Source organism: Leucopleurus acutus (assembly GCF_964270905.1).
Source record: "Leucopleurus acutus genome assembly, chromosome: 12".
Classification (NCBI taxonomy): Eukaryota; Metazoa; Chordata; class Mammalia; order Artiodactyla; family Delphinidae; genus Leucopleurus; species Leucopleurus acutus.
In genome coordinates this window covers 74,192,136-74,208,038 of record NC_139154.1, presented here as the reverse complement: position 1 = coordinate 74,208,038, position 15,903 = coordinate 74,192,136, and the positions used below count along the sequence as shown (strand labels likewise).

General features: G+C 37.2%; 1 protein-coding gene across 2 annotated transcripts in view; it reads left to right on the top strand.

The window, feature by feature from the left end:
* Positions 1-15,903, top strand: part of RTN4 (reticulon 4) — a 66,654-nt gene that overhangs the window by 48,893 nt on the left and 1,858 nt on the right. For both annotated transcript variants that reach the window (XM_082852364.1, XM_082852365.1), the window contains 3 exons: positions 2,345-2,552; positions 5,991-6,129; positions 15,340-15,409. In XM_082852364.1, the coding sequence (XP_082708490.1) occupies positions 2,345-2,552; positions 5,991-6,129; positions 15,340-15,409 (417 nt within the window). The remainder of the gene's footprint in view (positions 1-2,344; positions 2,553-5,990; positions 6,130-15,339; positions 15,410-15,903) is intronic.

Genomic DNA, 15,903 nt, shown 5'->3' with positions numbered 1-15,903 from the left:
TTTGGTAGTATATATGTCCATGCCACTCTCTCACTTTGTCCCAGCTTACCCTTCCCCCTCCCCATGTTCTCCAGTCCATTCTCTACGTCCGCTTCTTTATTCCTGTACTGACTAGTTTTTAATGATGGTAAGGAATAGTGAGGCTATCTGCATTTATTTTTTATCACTAATAGTGATTTTGAAGGTTAATAAATGTTTTGGAGCACTTTGAGGACCAGACATTTTTACAAAGGAGGGGTTTTTTTCATATAAAAGCAGGTTTGGGGTGTACCTTACTTGCTTATTCTTCTAGGTTGTCAACTTTTAGGTGCCCTATAATAGTGAAAACTTAGATGTTTTAAAATCCTTTTCCATGTGGTTTATAAAGTAACATGTTTGTGACATAACACAGCAATACAGTTTATTTAAAGTTACTCATAGGTTGACATTTTGTTTTCTTTTTCTCTGTATATTTATTTTTATTTATTTATTTATTTATTTGCGGTACGCGGGCCTCTCACTGTTGTGGCCTCTCCCGTTGCGGAGCACAGGCTCCGGACGCGCAGGCTCAGCAGCCATGGCTCACAGGCCCAGCTGCTCCGCGGCGTGTGGGATCTTCCCGCACCGGGGCATGAACTTCCCGCACCGGGGCATGAACCCGCGTCCCCTGCATCGGCAGGCGGACTCTCAACCACAGCGCCACCGGGGAAGCCCTAGGTTGAGTTTTTTGAACAGTATCAGCTCAATGAGTGTTTGCTGAATGTCAGAAAACTATTAGCATCGCTGTTATTTCTTTATTCAGTGTTTATTATTTATAGTGTAGATATACTATTTCAAGTTCTGGTCCTGTCGCAGTTGTGTTAGTATCTTGGTACAGTAGTAGAAACTAGTTGAATCGAACAAAACTGATGTAGATGTTTTCAGCAGAGTTGGAGCGAACTTGAAATAGGGAAAACTTTAATAAATAGTTGAAATCAGAGTTTGAAAACAAAGCCGTAAATCATATATAGGATGTTAAATTAATAGCATTCAAATCAAATCCTGTTTAGGAGAATGGAATAAATGTTCCCTAAACATAATAAATGTTGTTGAATCCCTGCTATGTGCGACACACTGTGATGGGCATTTAAAATATCTTAATCAGTATTCAAATGATATTTACTAATGGGAATTTAGGGCTTCATAATAATATCTAACATTTTACAGTTCACATGCATAATTTTTCCCACAAAAGTACCCTTAACAGGGGTACTGTTAAAGTCAAATACCTTCGAGGACCTGGGGATCAAGACCAAAGCAGCCCCCAGAAAGGTGATTTTTCTTTGTCACCTCCTTCATCTTAAAAATGAACAACTATTTAAAATTGTACTCGAGAGTATATCCATATTTATTTTACTGTAAGATTGCTCCCCCCACCCTAACTGTCCACAGTCCAGAAGGAGGTGAATTATGTTTAGCCTGTGAATTCAAGAGCCCCTTGGCACACTGCAGAATTCTCCTTGGGTTGTACATAACCTGATCTTAAAACCACAGGTCTCTGGTTATTTGATCCCCACAGTGGCCTGCGTCCATGGGCCAAGAGCAGACTTGTTAGGTTAAGCTTTGTCTGATTCCTTACTATTAATAAACGTTATATAACACTGCAACACATTTTTTCTTTGACACCTAAAGTTTTATGGCATTGCATGTACCTCCTCCTAGAGGGAGATAGCTTTTTAGGTAATCTAAAGGCTGTTTCCCTCTATTATTTGCTTTGCAGGAAATTTTTGTTTAATGATAGCCAAGTTAGGTTACAATTTTATTAAGTTTCTCAGAGATCTTTTAAAAGCAGAGCTGTGAAACTCATCTGTGTAGTTTTTAGTAAAGTTTTAGTTTCTTGGCATGTTTTTTTTTGAATTAGTGATTTTTCTGCAGATAAATATATTTTTGTGTCACTGAAATATCTTATTTTAGTGAGTGCATAGGATACTTTTTCTGTTATTTGAATATATCATGCATTTTGTGAAGATAAAAACCCTCAAGATGATTTTTAAGAAGCCTCTTGTTTTAGATTAGGTGTCCTGCTGTGTTGGGCTTGAGAGATTTAATAATCTTGTAGAGCCAGGATGACTTGGACATGTAGGAAATAGATTTGAATGAGAAATATTTTATGGTAAGTGGAAATCAATATAAGGTGTTATGCTAATATACAGCTTAGGGTGGGTTTAAAATTTAGCTTATAAAGTTAATCTTTAGTATTTTAGGTTTTGGTTTTGCTTTATCTAGAGGCCTTTTTACTTTTGTGGGTGGAGTAAATATAAACGTGCCAAATACAAATGGGTAAAGTAATGTTCTAATTTCAGATTTCTTCTTTTTAAATTTTTAGTTGTTGACCTTCTCTATTGGAGAGACATTAAGAAGACTGGAGTGGTGTTTGGTGCCAGCTTATTCCTGCTGCTTTCATTGACGGTATTCAGCATTGTGAGTGTAACGGCCTACATTGCCTTGGCCCTGCTCTCTGTGACTATCAGCTTTAGGATATATAAGGGTGTGATCCAGGCTATCCAGAAATCTGATGAAGGCCACCCATTCAGGTGAGATGTTTGGAAAACAAGGCACACAGTTGGCAGCACTATAAACAAGAGTAGTATTGAGACTTCACTCTGCTATCTGTAGAGTTACAGGCATGCATTTTTTACTGCTAAAAGATAATTGCAAATGTTTGCTGAAAACCTATACCAAAAGCATCTGCATTTGAGATTTCCTAACAGTCATTTCATAGGCTCATGATGGAAAAGACTGGGTTTATGTATCATTCGCCTAACTCTACTATTTGTTAGTAATATTTATTTATTAGAAGTAGGTATTGGTTACCTAATTTTACTTGTATGGAAGCTGTATCTTTTTAACATGTTTGGGATTGGTGAGAGTTATATTTTCTTTATTGCTTACTTTTTATGCTATCTGATATTAGAAATACCTTTCTTTCCAATAGTATGTTAATGTTTTTCTGTTATGCTTCCTCATCATGTCTATGTCTTTTCTTACCATTCCTTCTCTATCTAGTTTCTTCTTCTCCTTCCCTAAGGCATTACTTTTGTATTATCCTTTGGATAGCTCCTTTATTTCAGCATCTCCTTGCCTCTAAACCGTCATCTTCTTACCTTATTTTGACAAGTAGCATTATCTCTGCAATTGCTAATGGGGTGGATGCACCTCAGCTTTGGATCTTCTGACCTCACTTCATACTCATCACGTTCCCCACCCTCACCTCCCTTTAAAAATTGAGATAAGTCTAATTCATATACTATAAAATTCAGTGGTTTTCAGTATATTCACTGAATTGTACAACTGTCACCATCTCATTCCAGACATTTTCATCACACCCAAAAGACACTCTGCATCAGTACCTCTCGCAGCAACTCCCCACCTAGCCCCCCACAGCCACGAATTCATCATGTCTTTAAATGAGTCTTTTATCTCAGACTTGTCAATTTCTATCAGTTAACACCACTATTATCCTAATTTCAGGCTCCTGGTTTTCATGAAACTATGAGAATAGATACTACTCCATTTTACAGATGGGGAAACAAACTGAATTCAGTAACTTGAAATTGCAACTTCAAAATAGCAGTTATATCATGCCACAAATCGTAAAGGAATATGATTTTTAATTAGTTACACTGAAATAAATAAAAACATTGTCAAGCGAACAATTCTAAATTATCTATAAATTTTACATATTGTTTGATTTTTAAAGAAGACTTTTAGAAGAAACTAGTGATTTCTTTATTCTTTATTTCCTTAGAAACACTGTCCTTAGCTCAAAGGCCTTTTATGGTTATTATAAAGTAAATTCAGCCAACATGCCAATTTAATAAGCCTTTTGGACAGTTTTCCAAGTTCTCCAGTCACAGTAAAGTTAATATCACACAGTTCTTATGTAATAACCTGTGGTCATTGGAAAATAGTGATGACTGTGCTGGCATTGCATTAGTATCACATAAATGCCAGTTGAATGAATGTAAAGATCCACAGGGTGCCATTGATGGAGAGTGCTGCCTTTGTGGCCTGCTGGCCAGGCATCTTGTCTTCAGCAAGAACAAAAGCAGTGGTACAAAGAAGCAGAATACCAGCTAAAGTCGTATCAGCCACTTTTCTAGATTTCTTAAAGCTGCATAAATAAATTTTTGCTGATTTAAGGGTAGGTGTGAATGTTTGACCATTTTTAACTTGATAATAATAACTTGCTATTTGTTGGCTAATAAATAACAAGTGTCCTATGCTAAACATTTGTACTAATGAAGATATATTCCTAGTCCTTGACAGTTTATACTTTAGTAGAAAAAAATATACAAGTATACACATGTTTATATTTCAGGGCTGGATATGGTAATTACTGTAAGAATAATATAAAAGAAAGCATTGTTAGAGTTACATAGTAGGGTTGGGAGAGGTATTGTGTATGGATGGAATTTGAGATGGTGCTGACTGATGGTGTGCTATCTCCAGAGGTGAGAGGAGAGCACTGTGGATTGGGAAAACAGTGTGAGGAATAAAACTTCACATTAAGATGAAAAATGTTTGGTGAATGGCTCAAGTTTGAGCTACAACATTGTAGTGAGAAATAAGGTTGGAAGGATTTAGGAGGGCTGTGGTAGAAAAGTTGGAACCATAGAATCATAGAATGTTTGAGTCTGAATGGATTCAGGAAGTCTGTTTTTTAATTTTGTAGAGTTGGAACCATGACCTGAAGAAGTTCAATGCCTTTTGCAAGGTTACATAGCTAGGTGGTAGCATGTCTCCTAATTCCCACCTGAGTTCAACCTAAATAGCACTATCTAGTATAGCTCAAATAAAACGAATCTGGCATTGGCTGAAGGAGTGAATCAGAAGATAGATTAGAGACTGGTTTGGACACTAATAGACTATTCCAGTTTTTAAATAATGAGCACTTAAACTATAGTGATGGTATAGCGAATGAAAACGAGGAGGCACAGGGCTTCCCTGGTGGCGCAGTGGTTGAGAGTCCGCCTGCCGATGCAGAGGACGTGGGTTTGTGCCCCAGTCCGGGAAGATCCCACATGCTGTGGAGCGGCTGGGCCCGTGAGCCATGGCTGCTGAGCCTGTGCATTTGGGGCATATTTCAGGGGTAAAACTATGAGACAAGGAGTTGTCAAAGAGGACTGTAATTTCCAGTGTAACTAGGGTCCACGGATATGGGGAGTTTTTGAGGAGGGACTGGGTAGAGTTGCTTCCAACAGATAAGAGAGAATCCTTAGCACTTCTGATTGCTCTAAGATAAATGGCTTCTTTGAAACAGTAACTAATGAAACAATTCCTTGCATTCCTGACTACTTGACTTTTTCCCCCCATTACAGTTGTCTTCTTAAATTTTAACAATTCCAGCTGTATTTCAGTATAGATTGGGGCATCTAAATGGACAGTAACTATTGTGTTTCACTGAGATTGACTTTTGGCAGCCATTTCACAATTGGGGGCTTGGCTTATTGGATGGTTTCCCCTAAAGATTAGGCTGAGAGAGTATAGTATTTGGAAATGAGTAGAAGTTTTGTTAGGAAAACTTGATGGGATAACATTATGTCCTCCTGAAAAAACCAAATCCATAATAATAACTACCATTTATTGAGTGCTTCTTTGTGCCTGATTGTGTTAAGCACATTACTCATTGAAATCTCAAGATAATCTCCATTGTGTAAGTGAGGAAACTGAGGTTACAGGGATGACTAAATAACTTTCAAACGTTACACAGTCAGGTAAGGGGTAGAGCTTAAGATTCAAGCTCAGATAGGTCTGGTTTCAAAGCGTATGCTTTTTTTCTATACCCGCGTTATCAATGAAATACCCCATGCTTGGTTGAGTTTTTACATTGTGCTTAATTTGGAAAGAGTAGGCTTCCATAGTAAAATATTTTACTAATGTCCTCTTTTACAGATATATTATTGCTGATTGACAGACATCCAGGGAAAATCATCCAGTCAGTGACAGTTATGCTGTGTTTTGTTTTCTAGGGCGTATTTGGAATCTGAAGTTGCTATATCTGAGGAGTTGGTTCAGAAGTACAGTAATTCTGCTCTTGGCCATGTGAACTGCACGATAAAAGAACTCAGACGCCTCTTCTTAGTTGATGATTTAGTTGATTCTCTGAAGGTAAATTTACTTGCTTTCCATTTTTTGGCATACCCAGAATTTAATATCAGAGTTAAGAGAGTAAAATTCTATTTTCTATATTAAAGTAAATGATAAAGATGTAATGAAATCATTACTGTAAACTTGGGTTCCAAAATTCAGAATCTGATCAAATATTTAAGATGGAGGAAAGACAATTCCTTTTTAAAGAAAAATGTTATAAATTCATACTTTTAGAAATCATAAGGATTAAAAGTGAGAAGATAAAAGAGAGTTTTGGCTGTAAGAATAAAGATTATCTAATAGAGTTATTACCAGATATGATTTCATCTGCTTGACTTTGTTTTAGAGTCTAGCACTTAATTTCTTAGCTTGTGTGTGATTCATTCATACATATAAGCTATTTCATATTCTGTATACTTTCTTGGGATCTTTATTCTGGAAAAACTTTAATATTCTGAACACTTCGACTAATCACCAGTTGGTAAACTTTGGAATTTTCTTTAGTTTTTGGATCTTGCTACATAGCAGCTGTTAGAGTCTCACCTTGCAAGTAAGCTCCCCAAAGTTCAGACTGATTTAAAGCGAGCACTAAACTCGTCACATAATGTGAACCCCAAGCACTGGGACTTTAGTGCTTTTCCTTTATGTGGAACCTGCCGTTTCTGTTGTGTGTATTATTGCCTGTGACTTAAGACGGACTTGTTTCCAATCTAAGCCTGGGTAGAAATGTACTGTGGTAGTAATTACCATAATTTCTCTTTCCCAATAGATATGTACAAGTTTGCAATTTACTGTGCAAACCAAGGATGTCATAGCAATTGGATGATTGGGTCTTTAGATTCGGTGAAACAATTTTTGAACTGGTCAGAATAGGTTTAAATGCTCAAAATGCTTTTGACAAATATCTTAGCCTTAATAGGCCAGTAAATGGACATTATTTTCAGCTGTGTGCTTCTCTCAGTTTATTAAGGCTTGGAACGTCCGTTACTAATAATGGTAAATAATTTAGTTAACTTTTATTATTATCTCTTGTGTAGATTGCTTGCATTTAGTGACTCATTCTGTAGTAGTGCTTTGAAATAATCTGATGTCAGTCTGTAAATAAAAAGATCATAGTTATGTCATTTGGGATGTTTGATTAGTTTCAAAAGGGAACAAATAATATTTGGGAGTAAATCAAATAGAACCTTGTACACATGGGTCCTAGAAGAAACCAGCTCCTATTTATTGAAGTGGTATTCACAATATATAGCTTGAGTGCTCGGGTAGAACATGTTTGAAAAATTATTGAGGGGAAGGTACTAGTGCAGTTTAAGATGAAGGGTTGTGTGGGTAGGAGTTGATTGAGAAGAAACACTGTAAATAGTGATAACAGAGCTTCAAACAGCAAAGGGCCATCTCTGAATTTGGCAGTCAAAAATTGTTGGGGGGGGGCAGACTTCAAACAAAGGCATCATGAAACTTGATTGAGGAGTCACTGTTTTTATAGACTTAATAAAAACTGCAACAAAAATAAACGAAAAGTCATCATGTTTGCAGCGTATAGCAGTGAAGGTAGCTATGTATGTCTAATTTAACATTTTTCTTGAGAGAAGAGGCATTCTTGAAGGTACCTGTTTAAAAATAAAACAAATTGATCTGGGAAGGATTCATTCATTGTATTCCAGTTTTTACAAATTACAATTTAAAGTTTCCCCTTGTCTTTAATCAGTTGAAAACTTATTTGTTCTTTCAGAATTTATTGTCATCTATACACAGTCCTCTGTGTAGACAGTTATGTAGGTGTGGAAATATTTGCAAAGGCTAAGGAAGTGAGAAAATGTTAGAGGAGGACTGATTAAATACTTTAGAAAGCCTTTAAAATCTGATTTGCACAGGTATTTGAAAATAGAATATGAGGAAATTTTATTAATAAATTACATTTATGAGATAATTTCTTTTTGCTGTTAAATCTCATTTTAAAAATTTCTTTTGGGGGCTTCCCTGGTGGCGCAGTGGTTGAGAGTCTGCCTGCCGATGCAGGGGACGCGGGTTCGTGCCCCGGTCCGGGAGGATCCCACATGCCGCGGAGCGGCTGGGCCCGTGAGCCATGGCCGCTGAGCCTGCGCGTCCGGAGCCTGTGCTCCGCAACGGGAGATGCCATAGCAGTGAGAGGCCCGCGTACCGCAAAAAAAAAAAAAAAAAAAAAAAAAAAAAAAAAAATTTCTTTTGAAAATTACCTTGGGTTTTTATGTGTTTTTTTTAAACAATTGTGTTATTATGAGGAAGCTAGCATAAGTGAGAGAAACAACTTGGTAAATTCTTGCCTTGAGTGATTTTGCTAATTTGAAAGTAACGGGAAATGGCACATAACGAGATAGGTTACTTTCTGGAATGCTTTATTTTTATGAGTTTTTCTTATATTTTTAAAACATTCTTTGTTTCTTAATATTGGGTAAAAAAGAGTTGCATTAGAAGTGTAGTTTACTACTTTTTCTCCTTAAGGATTAGAAAAGAGAAAAATAAAACTTATTTTTTTATTAAGTTTATTAAGTTTAAACTGAGTTTTAAAAAACTTAGTTTTTTATTAAGTTTAAAACTTATTTTTTTAATAAGTTTTTTTTTTTTTTTTTTTTTTTTTGGTGGTACGCGGGCCTCTCACTGTTGTGGCCTCTCCCGTTGCGGAACGCAGGCTCAGCGGCCATGGCTCACGGGCCTAGCTGCTCTGCGGCATGTGGGATCTTCCCGGACCGGGGCACGAACCCGTATCCCCTGCATCGGCAGGCGGACTCTCAACCACTGTGCCACCAGGGAAGCCCTATTAAGTTTTTTTGAATGGTTTTCCCGAGTAGTGTTTTTGGCAAGCCCAGAGCTCAAGGAAAGCTGCTTGGTGACTTCTCCAGATGGCAGTTCATTCAGGGCTCCAAATAAATAACAGTTGTTTCAACATATTAACACTTAGAATGAACTTTGCATTTAGGTCTCAAGATCTGTTGAGGCAAAGAATAAGGTAGGATGTTAGTCTTACTCTCCCAATGCAAAACCCTCATAATATACACGAAGGGTCTTCCTAGATAAACTTTGTGGTTCTTTTTGATTCTTCATGGGGGGACTTTTAAACCCTATGTCATTGTGTGTGTGAGTATTATAGATTTCATTTGTTTCTTTTCACTGAATTAAGGGTACTATAGAAACATAGGATACTTGCTTAATATGTCTTAATTGGAAAAAGCTGAGGAAAAAAACAACACTTGTCTCTTTTCAAAATGACTTAATAGTATTCTTTTTCTAGAGAGAGTTCCTTGAGCATTTGCCGCTCTTATCCCCCATAGTTTTTGTTTGTATAGAGAGCATTTTTAAAAAGAAAATTATTTTCCCTCTAACTCTGCTACTTTTTGCCTTTTGGCTACAGCAGTTGGCAGGAGAATCATATTCTTCCTCCCTAAAGCAAGCAAAAATGGTTTTTGCAGTTTTTTTTTTCTTTCACTTTTTCAATGTAAAGGAAAAACCAATTTGCTCTGTTAAACTGATTTTATTTCCTTATATTCAGATTTTAAATTTGGAAAGTTTGCTAATACATAGCCCCAGGCTCTCCAGTTTCCAGGTAAATTTGTGATCTTGTTAAATAACAGAGTTTTAAAAAAATTTATAGGATCCAGCTTTTGATTGGGATTACTTTTATCATATGGTTCATAGCTAGGAAAATGGAAACCACCCTGATTTCAAGAAAATGCAGTGGGAATTAGTCTCATTTATAAATCTTTTTTCATTTAGAAAATTGACATTGTATCAAGCTCTGTGGCTTTTTAAAAATAATAGCTTTTTAAAATTTGAAAGAGGTTTCTCTATAACTCACTGTCTTTATAAGTATTTCATGCCCTCAAATTTATATAATCTACATTGTGAGATGCTGGGTCATAATCACTGCTACTTCTATTTGAAACCTTCTTCCTCAGAAGTTAAAAAATATAGAGCCACTATTCTTACCATGTGAAATTTTTCTTCTCTTTGCTTATTATCATTTTTTTGGTGCTGTGAGAGAGAGGCTATTCTATACGTTATTCTAAAGAAATAACCAAACCCCAAGGTTCATCAGGCCTGTTGGAAAAGATTTGATGTGAGGTGGTGGTTCATCATTTGTGCCTGGTCTAGATCTCTTTTTGGTGGTTGACTTGGACAAATAAAAATGAGACATGTTCTGCAGATTTCTCCTTTTAAATTCTTGTGTACAGTTGACCCTTAAACAATTTGGGGATTAGGAACACTGACCCTCCTCACAGGTGAAAATCCATGTACAGTTTATAGTTGGCTCTCCATATCCCCGGTTCCTCCTCATCCAAGGCTCCTCTGAATCTGCGGTTCCTCTGGTATCCCTGGTTCCATATTCATGGATCCAGCCAACTGTGGATTGTGTAGTACTGCAGTATTTACTGTTGAAAAAAATATGCTGACAAGTGGACCTGTGTAGTTCAGACTCTTGTGTTCAAAGGTCAACTGTAATTGTTCCATTTGTTTTGCTTCTTTGCAGTTACCTGCAAGCTTCTAAATCCTAGAAAAGATTTCAACTGTCTATAGATTGAGCAACAATCCATTTCCCAAAAGATTAATTCTAGTCAAATATTATGGGCAAAATCACTGAAAAAATATTTCTAATTCCATTCAGTAGCATTTATTTCAAACATTAGTGTAAAATTTTACCACAGGCAAATGTTTTGATCAATCCTCAGGATTTGTTTTAAAGTGGGTTTGTTATGTTGCATGCCAGACATAAGCTAAGGGGAGGAGAATGAATGGAAAGGGAAGTAAAGGAGGAGTGCTCTCTAGGAAAATTAAGCTGTGAAAACTGTATATGTGTCCTTTTCTTGACAAGCCTAGTGTATATCACTTTATTATTCTCTGAGAAGTCCAGAAGAGCCCGGATAACTTTCTTTAACCTAGTGATACTCGTCAACTGTGTTTAAATAACCCATTACCACCAGAAAACTAGTATAAGATAGTTGAACAAATTTAAACCACCTAGTTAAGGTTTAATTCCATTTCTGTGATTGACCTTCTGTTAAGCTGTCTTTGAAAGGGGCTCTTGTTTTAAAACAATGGTTCTCAGCCTTGGCTGCGCACTGGAACCACTGGGGAGCTATAAGATAATACTTGGGAAGGGGAAGGGCTGGGGGTCCCATCCCCTGAAATTGTGATTTAATTTTTCTAAGGACACTGGTTGGAGAACACTGTTTTTAAAAGTTATGTCTTTAAGCTGTAAACCCTAGGCTATAGTTTTCCCCCTACGCTTACTTCTGCATCCCTTTTATTATAAAAGAAAAGCATGTGACAGTCTCCACTGGGCTCAGCTTTGGGACTTCTTGAGTAAGGCTCAGCTTTATTAGGGGGTTCTGCCTTTTGAAACCTCAAATCCCAAGAAAAAGTCTAATACTTTTATGTACTAGATACTAAGACTAGGTGTTTTCGGCAGAGGTTCTTATTTTTCCGTCATATGGCTTTGGGTGATAAAGACTGGATTCTTTATGACAGTAGTTCTGTGACTAGCAGTGAAAATATATGTTAAAATTATAAGAAAATTTTTAGCTATGGTTGTCTGATCATCCGGTAACCATAATGTTCCAGAATTGAGTCTGAAATCTGAAAGTGAGCAAAAAAGGCCTGAATTCCAGAAATAGCTGACCCAAAAGAACATTAAAATCTAGCCCTCGGGCTCCTAGGCATTAATCAACATACACATTTTGACAGTTTCCTTTCTGGTTTCTTTGGCCCACAGAAAAATTAGACAGGAAATGGGCTGGGGAAAATGTGATACTAATGAATGAGGCTGAAGATGTCAAAAGTCAAATGATTTTCAGTGTTTAAAACTTCAGAAAAAGTTTGAAAATGTCAGAATTGCTAAAGTAATTTCTGAAATTCTGTTAAACGCCCTCCTCCCATTTTCCTTAAAAATGCCTCCCCACCCCACGGAGACATCATCTAATAAAAATATCTGCAGAGCTTTTCAATGAGATATGTATGTGATATGCACGTAAATTGAATTCCCTTTTCCCCTGGACAAAAGACAAACAAGACATGGCCCTTGCCCTCTTCCGCTAAGTACCTACTAGATAGACCTCCATTGTACTTTGCCCCTCTTTCCTCCAGTCTCATTAGTGCCTAAAGAGAGATGAGCCTTTGACTTCCTCAATTAATATGCATTGGCTGCAGTGTTGCCAAGAATTTGCCATAGAAGAGCACAGAATTTGTAGGTTTAAAGTGTTTATTGACCTTTTCCCTGCCTCTTTGTAATAGCATGTACATTCATGACCATTAATAAATGATTACTCTAAATGGTTTTACTATATAGCAGAGCAGAGATTCTGGAGTCAGATAAACCTGAGATCACTCACCTCTAGTCTGGCAACTTGCTTAATCTTTCTGTGTCTTGGTTTTCTCTTCTATGGGGATAATAACAGTATTTAACTTTTGGGGTTATGATGAGATTAACTGACCTAATGTATGTTCAAAAATTTGTTAGCTGCTGTTGTTATTGACAGTTTTAGTAATTGTGCGATTGCTAGATGCTGGTTCTTAACGCCTTTCTTTTCTGATGGTGTGTTCTCTGGAAACCCTTACCCAATATTTTCGTTTTGGGCCCCTGAAGTGTTAAATTTTCTCCAAACTTAGCTGCAACATTTAAAAATTCTGTGATAGCACATAAAAATGTGAATTTCTGGTCTCTCTCTTTAAATGGGAAAATTTGGCAACATTAGCCTGGAATACTTGCTCGGCAACAGTCTGTGGAGCTGGATTTTGTGTGTGCTCCTTGAGAGGGAGGATGCACATATCTGCCTCAGTCCGTACCAAGGCTCCCTCATGTGTTTATGTCACCTGCCTGGCCCCATAGACCTTTGAAGCCTCCCTCTGTTCCTCTCTTTGTGTCTGGATAGTCTGGCTTTTAGAAAGAGTGTCCTCCAAGAGGCAAGTCTAGTGATATTTGAGCCCCTTAGATCACCTAGGTGTGAGGTCTTGGGTTTCTTTGTGGCTTTGGAGTGCAGCCTTGTCGGTGACTTAATGACCAAATTAGGACTTATTTCTAGCTTGTGTGTTAGTTTCTGAATTTTGTTATGGTAAGGGTGTCTTTATTGCTAAAGCAATTTCTTCTAAAATGTAGAAGGTCGACTCTTCCGTGTCGACTTGTGGATGGTGATGGATGAAAATAGCTCTGTTGCTCTATGGTAAACTTGCTCAAGTGCAGCAGTTATATTTAGCTTTTGCAATAGGAGTCTAAAACTATGTGAGAGGGAAAAGGCTTGCTAACTGGAGTCATGCTTCAAACCGTTCTATCAGTGGTTTCATAGTGGTTGCAAAGACCCAGGGCAGCATTTAATTTTCGATATTCAATTGATGAGTGTTGAGAAGGCTTGATATTTGCTCACTTGAACATTAAATTCAGTTGTAGGGGTAAACAGAGTGTTGCTCTTTGTAGAACTGACAGTTGCTGCAGGAATCCAAAGTGTCTTCCTAACCTGCAGTAAATATAATTACTAGAGTCTGAATACTTTAATTACCGCTCAGTACCCAGCTCATAGTAGGCATTCAATCAGATTTTGTTGAGTGAATGAACACATGGACAAAGATATGCTTTAGATAAGGGTTAGCAAACTACTGTCTGACCGGCCCATGGCCTGTTTTTGTACAGCCTGGGAGCTAGGAATAGTTTTTATGTTTTTAAAGGATAATATTTAAAGAATATGTGACAGAGATCCCTTGTGGCCCACAAAACCGAAAATGTTTATTATCTTACTGTCTTTCTTTACAGAAAAAGTTTGCTGATCCCTGCTTTAGATGATGGACGTGTGCTAACTCCTCTCTCCTCTCCTTCTTTTCATATATACTTTGTTATTGGTACCTAAATAGTTGTACATGGTGGCATCGTGGTGGTGTGTGTGACCTACTAAATTAAATATGGCAGAGAGATTGCCAGACACATGAAGGCTCTTAATAGGAAGCAAAGGAACTGCTCCTGCTGAATGTTTAATAAAATCTGGATTGACTTTGTGTTTATAAGTCTTCAAGAACTTCTCTGAACATGGCATTGAGTTTTTACTATATGATGTCGCCAAGAACTGGAAGAAAACTTTGAAATCCTCTTTTTCAACCATTCATGAGTAAACTAAAGTATGTAGAGGAAATAAAGGACTTCTCAAAATGAAATCACTTTTTGGAAACAAGGCCTTTCCCAAACTGCTGTATTTAATGATTTAAAAAAAAAAATCCCAGATTTTGAGACCAGATTACTAAAATAGGAGAGTTTAGTCAGTTCACTGCAGTCCCCAGTCCCCTGGAGGAGACAGTGAAATATGATATATGAGTGAAGTATTACCTCAACTTGGGCAAGTTACTACACTCTATTTTTTTAGTGTCTGCATCTCCTGTGGTAATGATAGCAGTGCCTACCTTATAAAGTTATTAGGAGGAATAAATGAGTTTGTAAAGCATTTAAAACAGTGCCTGGCACTAATATGGTAAGAACTGGATTAGTGTTTGCTAAATAAATAAAGAAGGCAGTGGCTAAAAGAATAATAACGGTCAATTTTATTAATAGGTATAAAAGTTAGAGGAGTCCTCATTCCAAGGGGTCCTCATAATGTCTGAATTATTCAGCTCATACAGATCTTGAATCACTTAACTTGTTAGTACTTTAAAATCAGTTTTAATAGCTAATTCTCATGATAGCTTTCCAGTCTTCCCATTTAGAAGCTAAGTGCTATAGGTGGTGTACCTTTGGTATGTTTTCTGATCTCAGAGAAAACAGAATCAACTATTTGGTAGTGTAGTCCAGAGAAAAATGAATTGAGTCTATTAATTGTTTTAATTAGATTCAGAAATTCCTGAATGGAGACTGGCAACTTAGAAGTGAAATACCCATATTATTTTACTGAGTCTCCAAGGAGTATGCCTCTATTAGTTTGGCATTTAGATGGGTTGCTTTTATTTGAAGGCTTAATTAAGAAACTTTATTTGGGGACTTCCCCGGCAGTCCAGTGGTTAAGACTTTGCCTACCAATGCAAGGGGTGCAGGTGGTTCAATACCTGGGCGGTGGAGCTAAGATCCCACATGCCTCCTGGCCAAAAAAAAAATATAAAACAGAAGCAATATTGTAACAAATTCAATAAAGACTTTAAAGATGGTCCACATCAAAAAAAAATCATTAAAAAAAAACTTTACTTGAATTTTGTTTTTAAGTGGCTAATGTTATTTTCTTATAGTTTGCAGTGTTGATGTGGGTATTTACCTATGTTGGTGCCTTGTTCAATGGTCTCACGCTACTGATCTTGGGTAAGTCTACAAAACCATTGGAATGAGAAATTACAAAAAAGATGGGGACTATCCCTGGCGGTCCAGTGGTTAAGACTGTGCTTCCATTGCAGGGGGTGCGGGTTCGATCCCTGGTCAGGGAGCTAAGATCTCACATGCCACACAGCACAGCCAAAAAAAAAAAAAAAAAACACATGGTGTGCAAGGAGCTTAAAGACATTTTAGTGGAGAATATCCTTATATTATAGGAAAAATAGAGGATATAGGTTAGAGATTGTGATCACTTTAAATAAATTGCTAATACTGATACTGTTTATGGAAAAGCCACTTTACTTCCTGAAGACTACTCCAACTAACAGTGATAAACCAGATCAAGGGTGGCCTTATTTGATGGTGCAGTCATAGATCTAACTAAGCAAGACCAGGGATGCCTGTATTTTATAAAGTCTGCGTGATGTGATTTGAAGCCAGGAATGGTTCCTGCAGCCTCCCTTGGTTACTTCATTGCCCTGTGG